Raw genomic sequence first — 20,486 nt, 5'->3', positions numbered from 1 at the left:
CCAAGTAAGCCAACCAGGTGCCCCCTTAGTATGGTTTTTAAAGACTATGCTCTATTAAAACTGGCCTAATTATACCCCAGACTTAACCCACCTTTCAAGTGTAGCCTTCCCTTCCTATCTCAGCTGAAGTGATACTTACCTCATTCTAGCTGTTATACTCAGTTAATGTCTTCTTGGTCTTCCTGTCTCCACTCTTGCACCTGTTCCGATCTATTCTCCAAGGGGAGTAAACTTTTGAGAACTCTTCGTGTGTGATAGAAAGGCTCTTTCTTATTTGGCCTCGTCCCTTATCACTAGCCTCATCTCTCTCTACTCCTTTCTACAAACAAAATCTACTCTAGACAAAGAGAATTACTTGTAGAGCTCTGCTCACACTTTAATGCCCATACAGGCAATATTCTTTCTCCCTGGCATGTTCTTCCTGATCTCTTCTACATAGCTCTCTCAGTAATCATCTCACGTAGGAAGTGTCCTCTGACCCTTCAATCTCCTTGTGTGTGTGTGTGTGTGTGTGTGTGTGCGCGCTTTGATAATGCCTTGCACAAATCTCTGCTGTTACCGTAATTACACAGTATTTCAATTGTTTATCCGTCTCTTTCACTGAACTATGAGCTCCATAAGGGCTTAGACTCAAACTTACTCACCTCCAAATGAACTGTGGCATATAAATTTCAATTCTACCATATCAAAATTTACAGTAGAGAAGAAAATGAAAATAAGTAGGCGTTCAGATTCCATACTTTCTATGTAAAAGCATATTCATTTTTTCATTCACTCAGTCAACAAACATTTATTTAGTACCTACTAGAGGCCAGGCACTTTGCCAAGGCCTAGAGAGTTGGTGATGACAATACAGACATAAACAAAGAAAGCACAAAAAGAATTCTGAAAGGATACATCCAAAATGTTAAAATTGGCCATTAACATTTAGACTCTAGGGGGACGCCTGGGTGGCTCAGTCGTTAAGCGTCTGCCTTCGGCTCAGGTCGTGATCCCAGGGTCCTGGGATCGATGCCCTGCATTGGGCTACCTGCTCCGCAGGAAGCCTGCTTCTCCTCCTCCCACTCCCCCTGCTTGTGTTCCCTTGATCTCACTGTGTCTCTCTCTGTCAAATAAATAAATAAAATCTTTAAAAAAAAAATTTAGACTCTAGGGAAGATGTGAATAATTTATATCTTTTCCTTTAAAATCACCTCTATTGGGGAGGAGGGTGAGGGGATGGGTTAGCCTGGTGATGGGTATTAGAGAGGGCACATTCTGTGTGGAGCACTGGGTGTTATGCACAAACAATGAATCATGGAACACTACATCAAGAACTAATGATGTAATGTACGGTGATTAACATAATAAAAAATTAAAAATAATAAAAAATAAAAATGCAAAAAAATAAATAAAATCACCTCTATTTTCCTATTCTACCTTAATGAAAATGCATTAATTTTATAATCACACACACACATATATGTGAGGTGTCCTCCCAAATTACAAATTCCTACCCATCAGCAGAAATACAACACCCATGGTAAATAATGTGTAAATTTGTGAATCATAGCTAATGTGAAAGCAAAACAAATTTTGAGAACTTTTAATCACATTCTAATTATAGAATCCTAATATGGGGACCCTGCATGGTTCAGTTGGTAGAGCCGCTGCCGTAGGCTCAGGTCATGATCCAGGAGTCCCAGATCGAGCTCTGCATCAGGCTCCCTGCTTCTCCCTCTCCCCTCCCCCAACTCATTCTCACTTTCTCTCTCTTTCTCTCTCTCTCAAATAAATTATTTTAAAAAAATGTTTAAAAAAATAAAATTTAACTTAAAAAAAGAATTCTAATATAAAGAACAAAACTGAAGTATGCAAAAATACTTCAGGATTTCCACAGTGCCTACTTTTGAAAAAGATCCCATGCAAATTGTCCGAGGACAACAATGACCACAACATCAATACCAACAGTTTTCCACACTGCAGAAAGAAAATTATGTCATTGTATTCCACTTAATGCAGAAGAGATGACAGTCTCTCTACAATTTATTCAGAAGACAAATTAATAAATAACACATTTCATCTATATAATGATTTACAGTTTATACTTCACAAAGTACTTTGACCTTCAAAATAATTGTTTTCTTGTTCCCACTGGATAGATAAAAAGTGAAGGATGAAAATGGAGAAGGCCTTTCTAACTATGACTCAAAATCCAAAAGCCATAAAAGAAAAGATTAAGAAATTTGTCTACATAAAAAAGAAAAATTTGTCTACATAAAAATACATCTAAATCTAAAAGGTTTTCTTTTTTTTTTTTAAAGATTTTATTTATTTGACAGAGAGAGACACAGCGAGAGAGGGAACACAAGCAGGGGGAGCGGGAGAGGGCAAAGCAGGCTTCCCACCGAGCAGGGAGCCTGATGTGGAGCTCCATCCCAGGACCCTGGGATCATGACCTGAGCTGAAGGCAGACGCTTAACGACTGAGCCACCCAGGCGCCCCAAAAGCAATTAAAATTTTCTTAAAAAATTATCACAAGTAGGCCTCCAACTGAAACAACCACCCACTCTGAGTGCTCAGCAAAAATAATACTAATGAGACCACACTGAAGTCATCTCCATATGATGACTTGGAAAATAGTATAATACCCATTGTTGGTCCAAAACATTCAGCATCACCCACACTATACATTGTAATAATCGGGCTTCACTTACTGGAAGGAGATGAAATTCTCATAAAGGCCTTTATCATTGATTTCAAATTCCAACACAAAGTTCACTTTGCTGAACAATGAAGTGTACAACACTAAGACTATATCTACAAACACTTTCACATAGGGAAAAAAAAAACATTAAATCAAGTCAGCTTTCTACTCTAAGTAAGCCAGGGAATGAGTACATGTAACTATGTAATTTTCCTTTTACAATTAACATAAGCACAGGGACATTTGGGTGGCTCAGTCAGTTAAGCATCTCCCTTGGACTCAGGTCATGATCCTAATGTCCTGGGATCAAGTCCCACATCAGGCTCCTTGCTAAGCAGGAAACCTGCTTCTCCCTCTGCCTGCCGCTCCCCCTGCTTGTGTATGCGCTCTCTCTCTCTGACAAATAAATACTTTAAAAAAAAATTAACATAAGCACAAAATGTTGTTGGGGATTCTGGGGCAGAGTCCCTAGCTTAGTCTCCCAAAATATACACTTTTAAACACAACTGAATAGGCCCACCTAAAGATTTTTGAGACCATCCCCATTATACATCTGTATGAGAGAATAAGATATCATAGATCCAGGGCACAGGAACTTGACATTAATTCACACAAACATCTATATCACCTAGTACTACTTTCTTTTTTTTAAGATTTTATTTATTCATTTGTCAGAGAGAGAGAGAGAGAGAGAGACAGCACAAGCAGGAGGAGAGGCAGGCTCCCGATGTAGGACTCGATCCCAAGTCCCTAGGATCATGACCCAAGCCGGAAGCTGGTGCCTAACCCACTGAGCCACCCAGGCGTCCCCTAGTACTACTTTCTAACAAGTAACAAGGAACTTCCAATTCAATCCTGGGTCCCTCAGTTCTGAGCAGCCCCACCTATAGAATCCAGTATCTCCTCTGTTCCATTTGCTGCTATCATACTAGGCAATTATGACATCCATACCAATGACATATTCAACATACTTCACAGTCCCGTAACCTCCTACTACTTCAATAACCTATACTTCCATTCCCCTTCAACAGCACTGTAACAGTTATATCCTGTTTTGTTTTGTTTAAGATTTTATTTATTTATTTGACAGAGAGAGAGAGAGCACAAGCAGGGGGAGCTGCAGAGGGAGAGGGAGAAGCAGGCTCTCCACTGAGCAGGGAGCCAGATGCAGGGCTCAATCCCAGGACCCTAAGATAATGACCTGAGCCGAAGGCAGACGCTTAACTGACTGAGCCACCCAGGCGCCCCTATACCCTGTTGTTGTTTGTTTTTTTTTATCTTGAAATAATGAACTCTCAGTTGTCCCATTCTATATTTATTTTTTTGTAGTAATCTCTAAACCAACTGTGGGGCTCAAACTCACAACCCCAAGAGCTGCATACTCCTCCTCACACTGAGCCAGCAAGGCACCCCTCACATTCTGTATTTCTTTTTTTTTTTTTTTAAGATTTTATTTATTTGACAGAGAGATACACAGCGAGAGAGGGAACACAAGCAGGGGGAGCAGGAGAGGGAGAAGCAGGCTTCCCGCAGAGCAGGGAGCCCGACATGGGGCTCGATCCCAGGACCCTAGGATCACGACCTGAGCTGAAGGCAGACGTGTAACAACTGAGCCACCCAGGCACCCCCCCATTCTGTATTTCTTTTTTTTTTTTTTTAAAGATTTTATTTATTTATTCATGAGAGACAGAGAGAGAGAGAGAGAGAGAGAGAGAGGCAGAGGGAGAAGCAGGCTCCCAAGGAGCAGGGAGCCCGATGCGGGACTCGATCCCAGGACCCCGGGATCATGACCTGAGCCGAAGGCAGACGCTTAACCATCTGAGCCACCCAGGCGCCCCCATTCTGTATTTCTTAAAGAACCTGGTCTTCAACCACATTTCTGATTGTCTCCTTATTCTCCAAGTACACTGGCCCTTCTGAAGATTTTACTTCTTAAAACCCCAGCTTGGACTCTCAGACGCCATCATAACTCCCACACCATCACTAGCATTGTAAAGTTACTCTCCATTTTATCTTCCTTTCTTATATATTCCAATTCTGGATCAACCCAACCATCTTTTCTGCACTCCCACTCTTAGGCTGCTGGAGAAAGTGTAAGATCCATGCTACTGGGCCCCATTACAAATATATTATTTCTAACTTTTACTAGGCCCTCAAAGTTGTCAGCAATCTTTTTTTTATCCTTAATCTATTTTCATTTTCCATTGAAGATTTCCATGGCCCTAATACTCACCATAGTTCCTTTAGTCTCCAGAAATAATTGACTTCTCTACAGATAACTAATCACATCAAGAAAATAAGACCATCTGTCACACTCCCGCATGTTCTTTTCCGTCTACCACAACATCATCCCTCTTAACTTCTATCCTTTTAGTATCAAAGAATGAAATGCCCTGGGGCCCTGCTCATGCTCTCGCTCACTATCTCTGTCTCCAATAAAATCTTTAAAAAAAAAAAAAATGAGATGCCCAACATATTTCCTAGATAAAATTTCCCCTCAACCTACAAAACTGTTTCACCCATACTAAAAAAAAAACAACAATAACCCCCCCCCACACACACACACACGTGCCATAGTGGAAAGTTCAAATTCCTGCCTACAATCTTCCCAGTTGTAAAAGAGGAATACTGATACCTAAACCACAAGGCTGGTGTGATCTATAAAGCATTTTTACAGCACCTGACATAGAGTATATTCTCAATAAAAACGTTACCAGCATCTCTCTTTCACAACCACACCTGCTGAAAGAGTAATTTTCCTCACTGCCTCCCATTTGTTCCTCAATCCATCTCACATTGCCACCATTGCACAATTCAAAGTGTCTTTCAGAGGAAACAAGTGATCTCCTAATTGCTAAATTCAGTGGTTTCTTTCTAATCATCATTCTACTTGAGCTTTGCAGCACCTAACAGTGATGGTCATCCCCTCCCATACTGAAACCCTTCTTCCTTTGGTCTCTATTATAATGCTATTCTGTTCTTATTCTTGTCCCATTCCTTTAACCTCTCTTTCTCAGTGTCTATTACCCTTCAAACAATGATGTTCCTTCTGGCCCACAGCCCTTTTCTCTTTCAGTATTACCATCCCACACTAAATCTTCAAATATCCCTGTTTTATATTCTCTGTTGACCCTCAAATTTAGGTATTCAGTTCCAACCTCACTCCCAATTTTCAGCCCCAAATTTCCAGCAAACCACAGTGATATCTGAAAAACACCTCAAATTAAACATGTCCAAAACGAAATTCATGGGCGCCTGGGTGGCTCAGTTGGTTAAGCGACTGCCTTCGGCTCAGGTCATGATCCTGGAGTCCTGGGATCGAGTCCCACATTGGGCTCCCGGCTCAGCGGGGAGCTTCTTCTCCCTCTGACCCTCCCCCCTCTCATGTGCTCTCTCTCTCTCATTCTCGCTCTCTCAATAAATAAATAAAATCTTTAAAAAAAAAAAAAAACGAAATTCATTACCTTTCCTCAAAACTGCTTCTTTGTGTTCCCTATTACAATTAACACTACCAATGCATCCCACCAACGAAGTCAGAAACCTCCACTAACCCTCTCAACTCTGGAAACTTCATGGAATTGAAACCTCCTGGAGGTGCTCGCCATCCTCTTCATTTTCCTACCACTATTCCAGTTCATCCCCTCTGACCTGGATTAGCGCACTCGTTTCCTGCCTACCTAGGCTTTCTGCCTCAACACTGTCTTCACTTTCAATTCTTCCTCCACATGCTCACCAGAGATAATCAATCATACCAAACTCCTGCTTACAAAACCTTCAGTGGCTCCCCATACCTACAGAGTAAAGTCCAAATTCTTCAGCAAGCTTTTCTCAGAGTTATAAACGGAAAGGTCTTTAAATCAGACAAACATGGGGTTTCATTTCTAGCTAAATCTAAATCCTGGCTTAGTCCAGAGTCTTCAAAGTGAAGTGTAAAAGACAGAAGAGGGAAAAGGAAGGATGGGGAGAATAAGGATGACAGGAGGAGGGAAAAGAGAGGGACGCGGTAGTGTCTTGGGGAGGGGTGGGAGGTGAGGGCAGAGTACTTCAGCGTAGAAGGGGAAAGTTTCCAGGTAAGAGGATGTTTGAGGGAAGTAAAGTGAAGGAGTCCAGATCTCTGAGGGACGAGGGAGGCTCTGTGTGGAGTTGGAGCTATCTGAAACAAGAGTTCTCCGAGAAAATGAGGGCTTCCTAAGTGTCTGAAGTGAGAAAAGTCCGTGAGAAGAGTCAAGGACCAGGTCCCTGACACGAAGGAGCTTCTAATGGGTTCCCGGCCTCTGAGGCGAGGAAGCGGGGGTAGGGGTGGGGGCTGTCCCGGGACCCTGAGGAAAGTGAAAAGGGAAGGGAAAGGGATCGAGGAGTATCCCCCAGCCGCTCAGAGGAGGACCGTGGGAAGCGAAGGGGTCCTGTCGGTGCTGAGAGACCCCAGCGCCAATGCTCGGAGCCGCGGCGGTGTAAGGAGCCGCGCGCGCGGGCCGGGGCGCCCCGGGCTTGTGCCCTATGCGCTCTCTTGGCGTTACCTGAGGCGGGACTGAGCAGCCAGAGGGGTGCCGGCGCGGGCGGGAGGCGGAGGCAGCAGCAAAGTGGGAGCATAGTAGCCCTCACAGCTCGGAAGCGGCAGAGGCTCTTAGCCTGCGGAGGTGGTGGGGGTCCCTCGCGCAGAGGCCGGCGACTCGGCGGAACTAGCGGCAGCGAAGGACGAGGAGGCTACTGCCATGGCCTCGCAGTCGGGACCGTTCCCCCCGTCCGTTTGGCGGGGCCAGGAGGATCCCAACCGCGAGCCAGAAAAGGAAGCTGAAACTCCGCTGAGCTCCGCGGCCGCGAGCGACTGAAACGCCTGCCCAGCCAGCCTGCGGGAGCTGGGCGGGGCTTAAGGTGAGCACGCCCCTCTCCTCAAGCCTCCGAGCAGCCAATCAACCGTCAATCTTTGATAAACGAGCTAGTGGAATTACCCAATTAGCATTAGGAATGCCACGTGGTATGAGGGTGGACTCAATAGGCGTCCGGCAAAGCCAATCAACAGCCCTAGGCGCCAACTCTGGAAGACTGTAAGACGAAGAGAACCAATAGGAAGGAAGAGGAGGTTAAAAGCAGAAGAGGCAGTGTGTTGGGAAGGCGGAACCAAGGAGGAGGGAATACACCTGGGGGAAACCCAAGTCCCAAGCCTCCGCGCAGGGGGGTGGGGGGGGCGGGACAATAAACACGAGAGGGAACAATCATTGGTAATTAATAAAACCAACAGAAAATGGATTCCACTGACGCGGCTTTTCGATTGGTGAAGGGTATAGCTAAGTAAGGACTACCTGAATAAAGAAAACCTATATGAAAGAATCCCGCAGGACCTAAGTATAGTGGAAAAACTGATACATAAACTATTCTTGGTTAAGAGCAATGGATAGGGTTAAAATGCCGAGGCAGCTATTCATCTAGACTGAGGTTTAATTCGGTGAAGGCTTCTTGGAGGTGATAACATTTGAGCTGGCTTGAAAACTGAAAATTTTGAAAAAGCTGCATAGGGAATAAGAATTCTGTCCAACATGCACATATTTCCTTCCTCATGCTTTCCATATACCTGGACTTCAGGTGCTCATAATCTCACGCCTGAGCAGATTGGAACAGGGCGAGAGCAGGCAAAGAAACACTGGGGTATGGGCCTTCCTGCACCAGTACTCCCTTGGATAAGAGACCTCTTTTCAGACATCTTTAGACGTGCCTCCTACTGGAAGGGTCTTGACAGATGAGTGGGATTTGAATACGAGTATAGGTGGTGTGCATTCCTGTGGCAATAAAGTTTAAGAAACATATGATTTCATTCATATGTGGAATCTAAAAAACAACGAATGAATAAACAAACAAAATCATAACCAGACCTGTAGCCTGGTTATGGAGTCTACATATGGAGGACAAACTGATGGTTGCTGGAGAGGACAGGGACAAAATGGGTGAAGGGGAGTGACAGGCTTTCAGTTATGGAATGAATAAATCATGAGAATAAAAGGCACAGCATAAGGTATGTAGTCGATGATACTATATTAGCATTGTGTGGTAACAGATCGTAGCTACACTTGTGGTGAGCATACCATAATGTATAAACTTGTCCAATCACTATATTGTACACCTGAAACTAATGTATTATTGTGTGTCAACTACACTTAAATAAAAAAAATTTTAAAGATATGTGATAGGAGACAACAATGGAGGTTAAATGTGGGCTTAAATGCCTAATTTGTCCTTTCTATTTTATGCTGTGAGAACTGTCAAAGGTTCTTGAGCAGAGTAGCCTTAACAGGATAGTTTTAGTTAGATTAATTGGTAGCTCACAGTATCTCCAAAAGGAGAAAAAAAATCCCCCAGCCCAGTACCATTGGCCCAAAGCCTTTCCTATATCATTCTTATGGCAATACATAATGTGCTGCCACCTGGTGACAGTTCAAATACCATTGTTCCACATTGCTACTGAATTTTTCTCTTAAGAGCCCTGGCACTCTTGAAAACCTGTCTCCCACAAAGCCTGATGCAAAGTAGTTGATAAATAAGTACAGCACTTGTACCAAGTAGAATTCAATAATGCTATCATACCAGATGTATCATTTGCCCAATGAAAGATGTAAAAGACAAGGATTACTTGTACCTTGAGTAGGAAGATGAGCCTTGATGGCAAGTATTTAATTTTTTGAAGAAGTTCTGTTTGACCCAAGTCTGATCTCTACCATTCCACTCGGCAATTTCTTTTTTAAGATTTATGTGTTTATGGGGCGCCTGGGTGGCTCAGTCATTAAGCATCTGCCTTCAGCTCAGGTCGTGGTCCCGGGGTCCTGGGATCGGGCCCCGCATCGGGCTCCCTGCTCTGCGGGAGGCCTGCTTCTCCCTCTCCCACTCCCCCTGCTTGTGTTCCCTCTCTCGCTATGTCTCTCTCTGTCAAATAAATAAAGTATTAAAAAAAAAAAAGATTTATGTGTTTATTTGAAAGAGAGGGAGAGATTTGGGGGGAGGTAGGGAGAGAGGGAGAGAATCTCAAGCTGACTCCCCACTTAATCCCATGACCCTGAGATCATGAGAAAGAGTTGGACGCTTGACCAACTGAACCATCCAGGTGCCCCTCAGCAATCTCCTTAATACTGAGGGGAAAGAACCAAGGAATGCCTTACAGCTATTCAGGTGTCAAAGGTCCACTCTTCATGACCTGTCTGCTACTTAGGCCAAGGCCTTGAATATACCCCATAACAAGAAGTAGTTCCTACCTACTCATTTCAGCCTTTTATCATGCTTTTATTTCAGATAATTGTCTCCTCTTCCCAGCTAGATGGAGCTAAGAGCTGGGACCCTTATGAGCCCACTGCACATCTTAGCTGAGGGCAAATACATACCAGGGCTGGTATGTATTATGCTCAGTAAATATCCACTATCCTTTGTCTATATTTAGCAGTGGAAGAGACCTCATGAGATCTTAGTGGGATGCTGCTGCTTCTAAGGAAATCTTGGACTGCATTGTCTAGAATACAAAAATCTAGGTAAGGTGAAAGTAAAGCTGCCCTTAGTCTACATAGAAAGATATACTTCCAACCAAGGGATGGAAGGATTAGAGCCAATAGCCACAAGGCCTATTTTTTTAATATAATAGGAAATATCAGAGTACATCACTTCTAGTGATTCAATGAGTATTAAATCATGAAATCTGGGGGTGCCTGGGTGGCTCAGATGGTTAAGCATCTGCCTTCCGCTGAGGTCATGATCCCGGGGTCCTGGGGTCGAGTCCTGCATCGGGCTCCCTGCTCAGCGGGTGGTCTGCTTCTCCTTTTCCCTCTGTTCTCACGTGCTCTCTCTCTCTCTCTCAAATAAATAAAATCTTTTAAAAAAACAAATCATGAAATTTGATTTAGTAAGTATATACATGTATATATCATTTAACAAATATATAAATGTATATTTACCACGATGTAAACTGTATTTCTTACTGGAGGTCTCAGTCAAAAAATTTTAAAAGCCACTGGATTAGAGGCAGAAACTGAAAGAAAAGAGACCAGGAAACTGCTACAGAAATGCAAGCTGGGTTGGGCTGCTGAGGATGAAGTGGTGTGGCAGGACTGGAGAAAGCCTTAAGAGGCAGAAGCTGAAGATGAGGAGAGGAAGCCTTCTCGTACTCAGGTCCAGGGCCTACCTGAATGCCTCACTCTCCTCTGCATCCCCATAGCAACACTGCCCCAGAGCACTGTCCTACCTCATTCTACCCACCAGAACAGGAGCTCCCATCTTCTTCCAAGTTCCACTAAGCGCAGGGCTTGCACTCAGAAGGTACAGCTATAAATATCTATGAACTTGGATTTCAGAGAGAGAGATGGCAGGAAGCAGTCAAGTAACAGGAGGAAACAAAGGTACAGTTAAGCCTATCCCATGTAGGTGCTGATTCAGAGAAGATATCAGGGAGGGTTAAAACATTTTATTGCAGTTGGTGGACAGGGATGGGCAGGCAGTGACAAGCCTCAGTAGGGAGGGCAGATACCAACTAGATCAAGAAAGAGGGGCAGGGGGCCCAGAAACAGGGCCTTGGAGGGGAAGGTGAGCAAAACCACTCTCTCAAGTCCTTACAGGTCACTCAGGAACATTGTGAGGCCCTTAAAGAAGAGATTCTCCTGCTCAAGGCTCTGGGCCTAGAGCTGTAAGCTGCTGGGCTCCAGTTTAGAAAGTGTGCTCCTCTGGAGATCTAAGAGGAGAGAAAAGGAAGAGAAAACAAACCATCAGCAAGCACTATGATACACATAGAACTAAGCCCTGGGCCTGTCTGATGGGGAGGAATAGACAGGCCTAACTTGGGATAAGTAATAACAGAGGATGATGGATTCACCAAAAGAAGAGGCGGAGATTCCATCTACCCAGTGCCAAACAATTAGACAGCAGACACCCACACACCATTCAGATTCAGCCTCATCCAGCCCTGGGATCCCTGCCCTTACCCCCACCTAGCTTCCTTAAAAGTTCCCAGCTGCTCTTACTGTCCAGAAGACTGACTTCAGAGCTAGATGAAGAAAGAGATGTGGCGAAGGTGGCAGCCACAGGCAGCTTAGATTGCAGGATGTGAACGGAAGTCCTGGAAAGGGGAAAAGAATCAGAGGCAGAAATGGTGACTGTGGGGGCGACTGGGTGGCTCAGTCATTAAGCATCTGCTTCAGCTCAGGTCATGATCCCAGGGTCCTGGGATCCAGCCCCGCATCAGGCTCCCTGCTCCGCGGGAAGCGTGCTTCTCCATCTCCCACTCCCCCTGCTTGTGTTCCCTCTCTCGCTGTGTCTCTCTCTGTCAAATAAATAAATAAATAAAATCTTAAAAAAAAAAAATGGTGATTGTGGGACAAGGGGACCCTCCCAGCACAGAACTGTCCTCCATCCTGAGGCCAGGACTCCAGTCTCCTCCCTCTTCATCCTCTGAATATACCTCAGTGACCCTGTATCAAATAAAGAATGCCCAGTACTACCTTTATGGGCTGTAATCTAGATACTCATACCACCCTACCAAACCATGTCAAATCTAGGATAGTTGAGGGGCACCTGAATGGCTCAGTTGGTTGAGCGTCCAACTCTTGATTTCACCTCAGGTCATGATCTCAGGGTTGTGGGATCAAGACCCACACTGGGCTCTGCACTCAGTGAGGAGTCTGCTTGAGATTCTCTCTCTCCCTTTGCCCCTCCCCCTGCTCACGCTCTCTCTCTCTCTCTCTCATTCTCTCTCAAATAAATAAAATCTTTTTAAAAAATCTAGGACAGCTGAACTTTGGTCCCCAATGCCTGGCCTCTGAGACAAATCCCTTCCACTGCCATAAGCACCCGCAACCTCTGACCTGTGGAGGTTGTGTTCACGCCGGGCATCCTGTGCCTCTGTCCTGGCAGCCTCCAGGGTGTGACCCTTGCCCTCCTGGCCACTTTGGAACTGCTCCAACATCTGCCAGACCACAGAACCAGGTAGGACCAAACCTCTCCCTCTGCAGGAGGAATCCCCTCCCCACCACTGGCATATTCAGCACACATGGAACTCTCATATGGGCAATGACAGTTTCTCAACCTGGAGAAGTGAGCTTGGGAAGAAGAGCTTGGGAGGGAGGTAGAGTCACCACAGGCAAGAGAGGAACAGATAGGGATGGAAAAGACTACCCTGCCTACCTGCAGAACAGAAAAGGCAGAGAAGAAAGGAAGGGGCCTCCACAGGGAGATATGAAGAGACAGGTCTGATCCTAGTCCTACCTTCTGGCTGTGGGCCTGAGCTTGCTGCCCCTCAGCCATCTGCTTCAGCAGCAGCTCCTGGTGCTGGCCTTCAGATGAGAGAAAAATGTAAGGAAGCTATTCTCCAACTTTCCTTTTCCCTCCCTGCCTTGTGCCCAGCCTGGTGCTGACAACTGAGACAGAGCATTCTGGTGTAGCTATTGGGAAGCTTCCAAGCTGACTGGGGAGACTGGACTCACACCATGGAGGTAAGACAAAACACTTGGCCAGACTTCAGAGCAGCTCAAGCAATCAGAGCTATGGCCACTTACTGGGATAGCAAAAAGACTCTCCAGAAAAGAGAACAGGTGAATTTGTACCCACCCCCCATCTTTTACTTACTCAGCTGGTCCCGCAGCAGCTTCAGCTCCTCCCAAGGAATCTCTGACTCCTCCCACAGGAGTTGCTGACAGCTGTGTTAACCTAAAGCCCATCAACAAGCCCAGAGGACACTACCAGGAGTTAGAGGCCTGAAGGAGGAGAGAACTTGCCCATCACATACTCATTCTGCAGCTCTTGGTGAAGGCCACTAGAAGCACTGCACTTTCGTGGTCCTGTTTGTATTTGGGCTTGGGCCTGTTCCTGCACCTGGCTTCGAAGGCCCTGCAGTTCCCTTCTCAGCCCCTCCAGGCGTTGCTCCAGGAGGAGGGCCCTCCGCTCTGGGCCTCCCTGCAGCAACCTTAGTGATGCTGTAGTGAGACAAGTTGAGCGTCAGCCCTTCTGAGAGTTTTACACATGAGCCTAGACACTACCCTTGCAAATCAAGACACAAGTAAGTGCACAGGAGGTGTGTAACAAAATCGTGTGTGTACATAATGAGCTATGCGTATGAAAAAAACAACTGGCCAGATACCTTCCAGGGCACAGATCTGGTATTTCTGCTGCTCTCGCTCTTCCAGCAGCCCCTGCACAGACTGTCTTAGTACCTCAGTCACCTACCCAGGCAAGAAAAACCACATGAGCTATTGTGTAAAGGGTTTCCCCAACCCCTGATATCCTCATCTCACACAAACACCACACATAAAACCTAGGAGTACGCGCTTTACCTGAGCCTGGGATTGAAGCTGGGATCGAAGAATAGTAACTTCATCCCAGAGAGAAGCTGCTCTTTGGGCCTCAGCCCAACTCAGCCTCTCTGGAACAAAGGGAGTCTCTAGAGCCCAAGGCTGTCGAGCTTGGACACCAGACTGGGGAGGCAAGTGATGAGGGGAAATCCAGGTCCCAGCCAGGTCTCCTGTTGAGGGAATAAGTAAGGGACAATTGTAAGGGCTATCTTTGGGGGGGAAAAACAGATGTTTGTTCAAGAAAGAAAACAGTTGGAATTTGGAAGGAATAGTGGATGGTACAGGCACTGGAAAAAGGCAGATCCTGGAAAGAGAAAAGGCTGGAGGATAGAAAAGGGGCAACACTTACCTGCTGTGGAGACTCCAAGAGGATACAGCCGCTGCTACAAAAGAAACAAGTGCACAGGACAATAAGCTCTGAGTGTCCCTAAACCCAAAACTCCAAATGGGGGCCCTTAGGCGCCCCCTCACCTTAATCCTGGCCACATTTCCATCAGTAGCATTGAGAAGTGCGTCGAGGTGCTCAGACCAGCTCAGGCTCCTACTCATAACCTTCTGCGAGGCTGCCTCCTGGTGTCTTGTGTCCTTGCTCTCCCAGCCCGGAATACCCGAGGTACAGCCCAATAAAGCCACACGTCAGATAGAGAATGGGAATCGGGGATGTAATCCTAAAGGTAGGGATGCAGTATCAGGCCAAAACTGGGACTAGTCAGGGGAACAGCGCTTGGGGAAAGTAGGGGAAAAGCGAGATACTCTGATACGCAGATATCAGGTGGGAGTTGAGAGTACCAAATCTTGGTCGAGACCTCTCCAGATTCAAGACACATGCGTCATCTCGCAGAACATGTGCCAGCGAGTACAGCCGCCACTCGGTTGAAACCCTCCTTATAGACCGGGAAAGTCCGACTTCGGATTTGCAGCCGCAGCGCCACTAGCTCAAACCGAGTTCGTCTCTCGCAGAGACAACCGGCGATGGAGGCTGCCTAACTACGTTTCCCTGGAAGTGACACGAACATGCAAACCCCCACCGTGAAGCTTGCCGGGAAACTGAGGCTTTCGAATTCTGTAGTTGTTGTCGTCGAGGACCAAGTGAACTACATATCCCAAGATGCATGGCACCGAGTCAACGCCATCCCGCTGCTGGTCCCAGTAGTTCTTGGGAAATGGAGTCCGAGCTACCTTGAAACTTAACGGACCAGGTTATCCTTGAGACTCCATTCCCCAGAAAGCTCTGCGCGTAGCGTGCACTATGGAGCCGCAAGTCGCAGAACTGAAGCGGACGATGGAGGACACGTTGTGCCCTTTTGGCTTCGAGGTTTACCCGTTTCAGGTTGGTTTATCCCTCCTGCGGTGCTGGGCGAGGTGTATGATTGGCCTGGGTGCTACTGAAGTGGAGCCCCAGTCTTCTGGTCCTTCCCGAGCTCCTCTGGCCCCATGTCCCTCTGACCTATCGGGACAGGGTGTCAACGGCGACTTTGTTAAAAAAAAGTAGAGAAACGGTCGCACGTTTGTCTTTTTACCCCCATATAATGCCATATTGATGAATGGGAGAAACATAATCCAGTAATCTTGTGGCTCTGCCACCTCCATAATTCCGAGGAAGAAAGTGACCCCTGGAGCCAGTCACTTTAGAAGCTTTCTAAAGGAATTAGGATAGGGCAAGGCCTGGAAGGTTTGCGTAGCTAATATTTAGGCCATCTGAGAAGGGAAGGGCATTCCCGTTGTTGAACAAGCGAACAATTGGCTGGTTTGTTCCATCTACCAACAGAAGGATAATTCATGATATTACCAATCACCAGGGCTGGGCTGGATACAGAAACTGTGCACTTGCCTGACACAGAAGTCTGGCACCACCACCTACCCTTGTTTACATAGATCCATTTCCCCCTTATCCAGTACCCCCTGTACTGAGCTGTGTGCTTGGACAAAGCTAAATCAACTCAGCTTGAGCCCTTTGCCTGATGCTTAAGAGACAGCCCATTTCCACCCCTTCCACTGAGTGGCCCACAGCAGTGCTGGAAAAGAATATGGAGGAAGAGAGGTAGGTTGGTTCTAGCTTAAGAAGGACTAGCCAGAAAAAATGGAGTTGAGCTTCATGTGAAAAGAAGGAAAGAGGATTATGTACATCCCAAATATCAGGAACAGCTTGAGTAAAGGTGTGGAGGTAGTGATGGATGGCAGGTATGGAGAGAGTGAGAATGACGGGTGGGTCAGGTAGACCTGGGTGGGTAATGAGAGTTATTGTACTGAACAGAGCCAGTCATCCTGGGCTCCTACTTCTCATCCCTTCCCTCCCCCATATCCAGTTAGACACCAAACCCTTTAGGAATCTGTTACCTGAATCTCCCAAATCCATTCCCTTCCTTTTAGCCCCTCTATGCTCTGGTCCAGGCCAGTATTCCTCACTTGGATTACTGCAGTAACCTGCTTGCTATCATTGTGTATGCAATCCATCCTCCACACTGCAGCCAGATCTTTCTAAAACTGATGATGTCGGTTTACTCCTTAAATCTTCGATGGCTAGCCCCTTGTCACCAAATTAGACCCATATTCCTTAAATTGGTATTCTAGGCCAGTCATAATCTCAAACCTACTGATCTCCACCCCTCTCCAGCTTCCCTTTACAAACCGTTCACTTCTATCAAACTGGACAATTTGCTGTTTTCCAAATATGAGCTTTTTGCATGTCTTTGTTAATGCTGTCACCTCTATTTATAATGCATAATGGAATCTTCCTCCTCACATCATCTGTCAGATTCCTTCCTAGCCTTCAAAACAGCTTCCAAGAAGCCTTTTCTAATTTTACAGGACCCTCATTTGGCCCTGTCATTGCACTAATCACACTATAATTTCTTTTGGTTCTTAGTTGTTCATGAATTCTCTGCTTTTCTATTCCAAATTCCCTGTCAAATTCCCCCATGGAGAAGTCCCCCATAAATATACATTATGCAGCATCAGTACAAATCCATTGAATGAATGAATGAGATGGAGACTAAGGCAAGATGTAGGAGGCCTTGAATGGTAGGATAAGGTATGAGCCTAGCAAAGGTCTAAGTTGGCGCTCTTGTGGGGCTGAATTTTCTCTGTTCCAGGTGGCATGGTATAATGCACTCCTGCCTCCAACTTTCCACCTACCCCTGCCAGGACCTACCCTGGCCTTCTTGGTACTCAGCACACCTGCCATGTTTGACCGGGCCCTCAAACCCTTCCTGCAGAGCTGCCGCCTCCAACAACTGATTGACCCTGTGGACCAATGTGTGGCCTACCACTTGGGCCGCGTTAGAGAGGTGAGCAAGGCTCATATATTCCCCCAGCTTCCAAGCCTGTAGCTGCTTCCAGCTCTTTTAAGCTCAGTGCAGGACTAGACCTACGTAGAGCCAAGAGCCACTTCCCAGATAGGATATCCTAAAGCCATCCCTGACATTTTGATCTCTCCCCATGCTGCTTTATCTTACCGCAGTTTCAGCTTCCTTCCTCTAGCAGCCCACCAGGTCTGGAATAAATCTCACTCACCCTACTCTGATGGGCAATTAATTATATGAACCTCAAACCAGACTTCCCTTGGCCTCCACGTGAAATAGGAATAAGCCCAGCATCCTCTAAGCATCTCTCACCTGTCTTAGCCCTAGACTGGAAGTTTTGTGCTGTCTTCAGGCCCTTTTGAGGACAGAACAGTATTTCCCCACTACACACACATACACATAAAATGCATACACATACATTGGATCTCCCCAAAGCTGCGCCAGGTCTTCCTCCACACTGGGACTCTGGAAGGCAGAGACGAGTCACCCCTTATAATAAAATTTTTTTTAAGATTTATTTAGAGAGGGGAGCGCCTGGGTGGCTCAGTTGTTGAGCGTCTGCCTTCGGCTCAGGTCATGATCTCAGGGTCCTGGGATCAAGCCCCACGTCGGGCTCCCTGCTCAGCGGGAGGCCTGCTTCTCCCTCTCCCACTCCCCCTGCTTGTGTTCCATCTCACTATGTCTCTGTCAAATAAATAAAATCTTTAAAAAAATTTTTTTTAAGTTTTTTTTTTTAAGATTTTATTTATTTGAGAGAGAGAGAATGAGAGAGAGAGAGCACGAGAGGGAAGAGGGTCAGAGGGAGAAGCAGACTCCCTGCTGAGCAGGGAGCCGATGTGGGACTCGATCCTGGGACTCCAGGATCATGACCTGAGCCGAAGGCAGTCGCTCAACCAACTGAACCACCCAGGCGCCCAAAAAAAAATTTAGAGAGTGCTCAAGGAGGGGCAGAGGGAGTCTTAGGCAGTCTCTGTGCTGAGGGTTGAGCCTGACACAGAGGGCTCAATCTCTAGCCCCTGAGAGACCTGAGCCAAAATCAAGAGTCTGACACTCAACTGACTGCACCACCTAGGTGCCCCAGCCCATCATAGAAGCTTCTGAGCAAGACCTTATTTCTCTTCAAACATGGGCCTTCCTGGATAGATCATTTTCTTCACAGTGGACCCCCGCACCCCCAAATTTAAGGTCATGTTTTCCCTTCAAATGATTTCTGAGGACAGGGTCTTGTTAATATTAGAGCTCTTTGGAGCAAAGTCATGATTCCTTTCGTACTGAAATGAGCTTCCATCTCTATCCCAGAACCTCCCAGAGTTGCAAATCGAAGTCATCGCTGACTACGAGGTACACCCCAATCGGCGCCCCAAGATTCTGGCCCAGACTGCAGCACACGTGGCAGGGGCTGCTTATTACTACCAACGAAAGGATGTGGAGGCTGACCCCTGGGGGGACCAGGTTAGAGGGCAAGTATGAATGAGTAGGACTGGGAGAAAATAGTGAAGGCCCCTCAAGATACCAACATCTTCCACCTCCCCTGTGTAGTAAAGGATTTGGTAGACACACCACCAGGGAACAATGTCAGGTATTGGTGTCAGGATGTCAGGTCAGTCAGGAGCCCAACCCCACATGCTTTCTGGAGTCTACCTGGGAACAGTTGAGGTCAGAGAACCTAGTCTGTTCTTAAAATCTAGTTACAGGATGGAGGGGGCAGAGCAGTGATTAGGAGACCAGTGGTGAAGACTGGGAAGTTGATGGAGGCTGTTTAAGGAACTTTCCGTCCGGCCAGAGTAAGCTCATGAAAAGGGTTGTCCAGGAGAGGAAATGGGGGAGCCCAGGTACAAGAGTAGTTCAAATATAGAGTCAGTGTCCTTTGAGAATTGAACAAGCCTAGTCTGCAATGATGGTAGTTGGACCTAGTGCCCAGTGACCTCCATGACCTTGCTTTTCTTTACCCTCTCCCAGCACATATCAGGTGTGTGCATACACCCCCGATATGGGGGCTGGTTTGCCATCAGAGGAGTGGTGCTACTGCCAGGAATAGAAGTGCCAGATCTGACACCCACAAAGCCCCTGGACTGTGTACCTAAGAGAGCTGACCGAATCACCTTGCTTGAAGGGTTTAATTTCCATTGGCGTGACTGGACCTACCGGGATGCTGTGACACCACAGGAGCGCTACTCAGAAGAGCAGAAGGCCTACTTTTCTACTCCACCTGCCCAACGTTTAGCCTTCTTGGGCTTGGCCCAGCCCTCAGAGGATCCTAGCTCTACATCTCCTGAGCTACCTTTTACAACACTCAGACCCAAAAAGCCCCAGAATCCCAGCAGAGCCCAGGGCTGGCTCAGCCCCAGTGTCTCACCACCCGCATCCCCTGGCCCCTGATATCCTCCCTCCCGTACTTGCTGGGACTCGTTTTGCTTTTTGGCAAGGCAAGAGATTTTATTTTGGATATATTTATTCTTGATAAAAGAATTCTAGTAGAGATAGATCTTCAGTGAAGGATCTTGTCAAAACCGACAGATCCAGAATTCCCACCTGGCTTGGAACACGGGATTATTCCTATTAGCATTTCTCTGCAGTGCTCTAAGACGCTAATTGTTACAAAGCCTTTCTAAAGGGGAAATCATCCCCTAATGCCATCTGCCTCATAGGCTTGTGGGTAATGAATAAACACATGGAAAGCACGTCTGAAAACAATGCCTGGCTTATTCAAGTGGTGTCCGTTGTCATTCAAAGCCCTGGGAATCCTGTACTGCTGCTCAGAGGTCTTGCTTCAAGGAGTGGGGAATAGGCTGGAGTACCTGACAGGTGTCTGGGAGAGCACAGAATACACGACATAGTTCTGAATCTTCCATAGCCTCAAGGGCTCAGGAGGCACCCACCTTTCTTCCCAGACATCCCTCCCTCCTCAGGACGAGATCAGTGAGGGCCAAAAAAGAACCACCTTCAAATCAAGGTTAGGATCCAAGGAAGCCAAGAAGTGCTCAGCACTGTTTTTTCTATTTTAAACATTTTGAGGGGCGCCTGGTGGCTCAGTCGTTAAGTGTCTGCCTTGGGCTCATATCATGATCCCAGGGTACGGGGATCGAGCCCCGCATGAGGCTCCCTGCTTGGTGAGGACCCTGATTCTCCCTCTCCCACTCCCCGTTTGTGTTCCTGCTCTGTCAGAATCTTTTTTTTTTTTAAGATTTT

At 46.5% G+C, this 20,486-nt stretch overlaps 3 protein-coding genes across 11 annotated transcripts in view; 1 reads left to right on the top strand and 2 right to left on the bottom strand.

Annotated features, from left to right (window-relative positions):
- Window positions 1-7,515, bottom strand: part of TESK2 (testis associated actin remodelling kinase 2) — a 137,126-nt gene extending 129,611 nt beyond the window's left edge. Inside the window, exon 1 of the mRNA XM_028123337.2 lies at window positions 7,204-7,515. The gene's annotated coding sequence lies outside the window, so the exon portion shown is untranslated. The remainder of the gene's footprint in view (window positions 1-7,203) is intronic.
- Window positions 7,516-11,105: 3,590 nt separating this feature from the next.
- On the bottom strand, window positions 11,106-15,015 carry CCDC163 (CCDC163 homolog). Of its 6 annotated transcripts, XM_028123460.2 has the most exons (9): window positions 14,785-15,015; window positions 14,467-14,663; window positions 14,345-14,378; window positions 13,978-14,165; window positions 13,785-13,866; window positions 13,434-13,620; window positions 12,514-12,614; window positions 11,674-11,768; window positions 11,106-11,384 (listed from the first exon to the last, which is right to left on the bottom strand). In XM_028123460.2, the coding sequence occupies exons 2-9, from the start codon at window positions 14,542-14,544 to the stop codon at window positions 11,277-11,279; spliced, it is 873 nt and encodes a 290-aa protein (XP_027979261.1). In that variant the 5' UTR covers window positions 14,545-14,663; window positions 14,785-15,015; the 3' UTR covers window positions 11,106-11,276. The 6 variants fall into 6 exon arrangements, with proteins under 6 accessions (XP_027979261.1, XP_027979264.1, XP_027979265.1 ...); XM_028123461.2 differs by having other exon boundaries at window positions 11,296-11,384; window positions 11,635-11,768; window positions 14,467-15,015; XM_028123462.2 differs by having other exon boundaries at window positions 11,307-11,384; window positions 11,641-11,768; window positions 14,467-15,015.
- A 187-nt stretch (window positions 15,016-15,202) lies between these two features.
- On the top strand, window positions 15,203-19,978 carry MMACHC (metabolism of cobalamin associated C). 4 transcript variants are annotated; one of them, XM_028123185.1, is made up of 5 exons: window positions 15,237-15,325; window positions 15,892-16,036; window positions 17,088-17,282; window positions 18,597-18,749; window positions 19,257-19,978. In XM_028123185.1, exons 3-5 carry the CDS (start codon window positions 17,178-17,180, stop codon window positions 19,674-19,676), a joined length of 678 nt encoding a protein of 225 aa, XP_027978986.1. In that variant the 5' UTR covers window positions 15,237-15,325; window positions 15,892-16,036; window positions 17,088-17,177; the 3' UTR covers window positions 19,677-19,978. The 4 variants fall into 4 exon arrangements, with proteins under 4 accessions (XP_027978985.1, XP_027978984.1, XP_027978983.1 ...); XM_028123184.2 differs by lacking the exon at window positions 15,892-16,036 and having other exon boundaries at window positions 15,203-15,325; window positions 17,211-17,282; XM_028123183.2 differs by lacking the exon at window positions 15,892-16,036 and having other exon boundaries at window positions 15,203-15,325; window positions 18,597-18,638.
- The last annotated feature ends 508 nt before the right edge of the window (window positions 19,979-20,486 follow it).

Source organism: Eumetopias jubatus, unplaced genomic scaffold, assembly GCF_037043125.1.
Source record: "Eumetopias jubatus isolate StellerSeaLion01/CBP00866 unplaced genomic scaffold, mEumJub1_p1.0 scaffold_4, whole genome shotgun sequence".
Lineage (NCBI taxonomy): Eukaryota > Metazoa > Chordata > Mammalia > Carnivora > Otariidae > Eumetopias > Eumetopias jubatus.
The sequence above is the reverse complement of the archived record's forward strand: the minus strand, read 5'-3'. Positions and strand labels throughout refer to the sequence as shown.

What these genes read in the sequence shown, in the direction of transcription:
- CCDC163 (XM_028123460.2), bottom strand. Translation starts at nt 14,544, where the DNA reads ATGAGTAGGAGCCTGAGCTGGTCTGAGCACCTCGACGCACTTCTCAAT. An exon ending in AGCTTCAATCCCAGGCTCAG is followed by an intron (nt 13,867 to 13,977) that starts GTAAAGCGCGTA and finishes TTGCCTGGGTAG; the next exon opens with GTGACTGAGGTACTAAGACA. An exon ending in CGTGAACACAACCTCCACAG is followed by an intron (nt 11,769 to 12,513) that starts GTCAGAGGTTGC and finishes TCCCCTTTCCAG; the next exon opens with GACTTCCGTTCACATCCTGC.
- MMACHC (XM_028123182.2), top strand. Translation starts at nt 15,245, where the DNA reads ATGGAGCCGCAAGTCGCAGAACTGAAGCGGACGATGGAGGACACGTTG. An exon ending in TCGAGGTTTACCCGTTTCAG is followed by an intron (nt 15,326 to 17,087) that starts GTTGGTTTATCC and finishes TCTCTGTTCCAG; the next exon opens with GTGGCATGGTATAATGCACT. An exon ending in ACTTGGGCCGCGTTAGAGAG is followed by an intron (nt 17,283 to 18,596) that starts GTGAGCAAGGCT and finishes TCTCTATCCCAG; the next exon opens with AACCTCCCAGAGTTGCAAAT.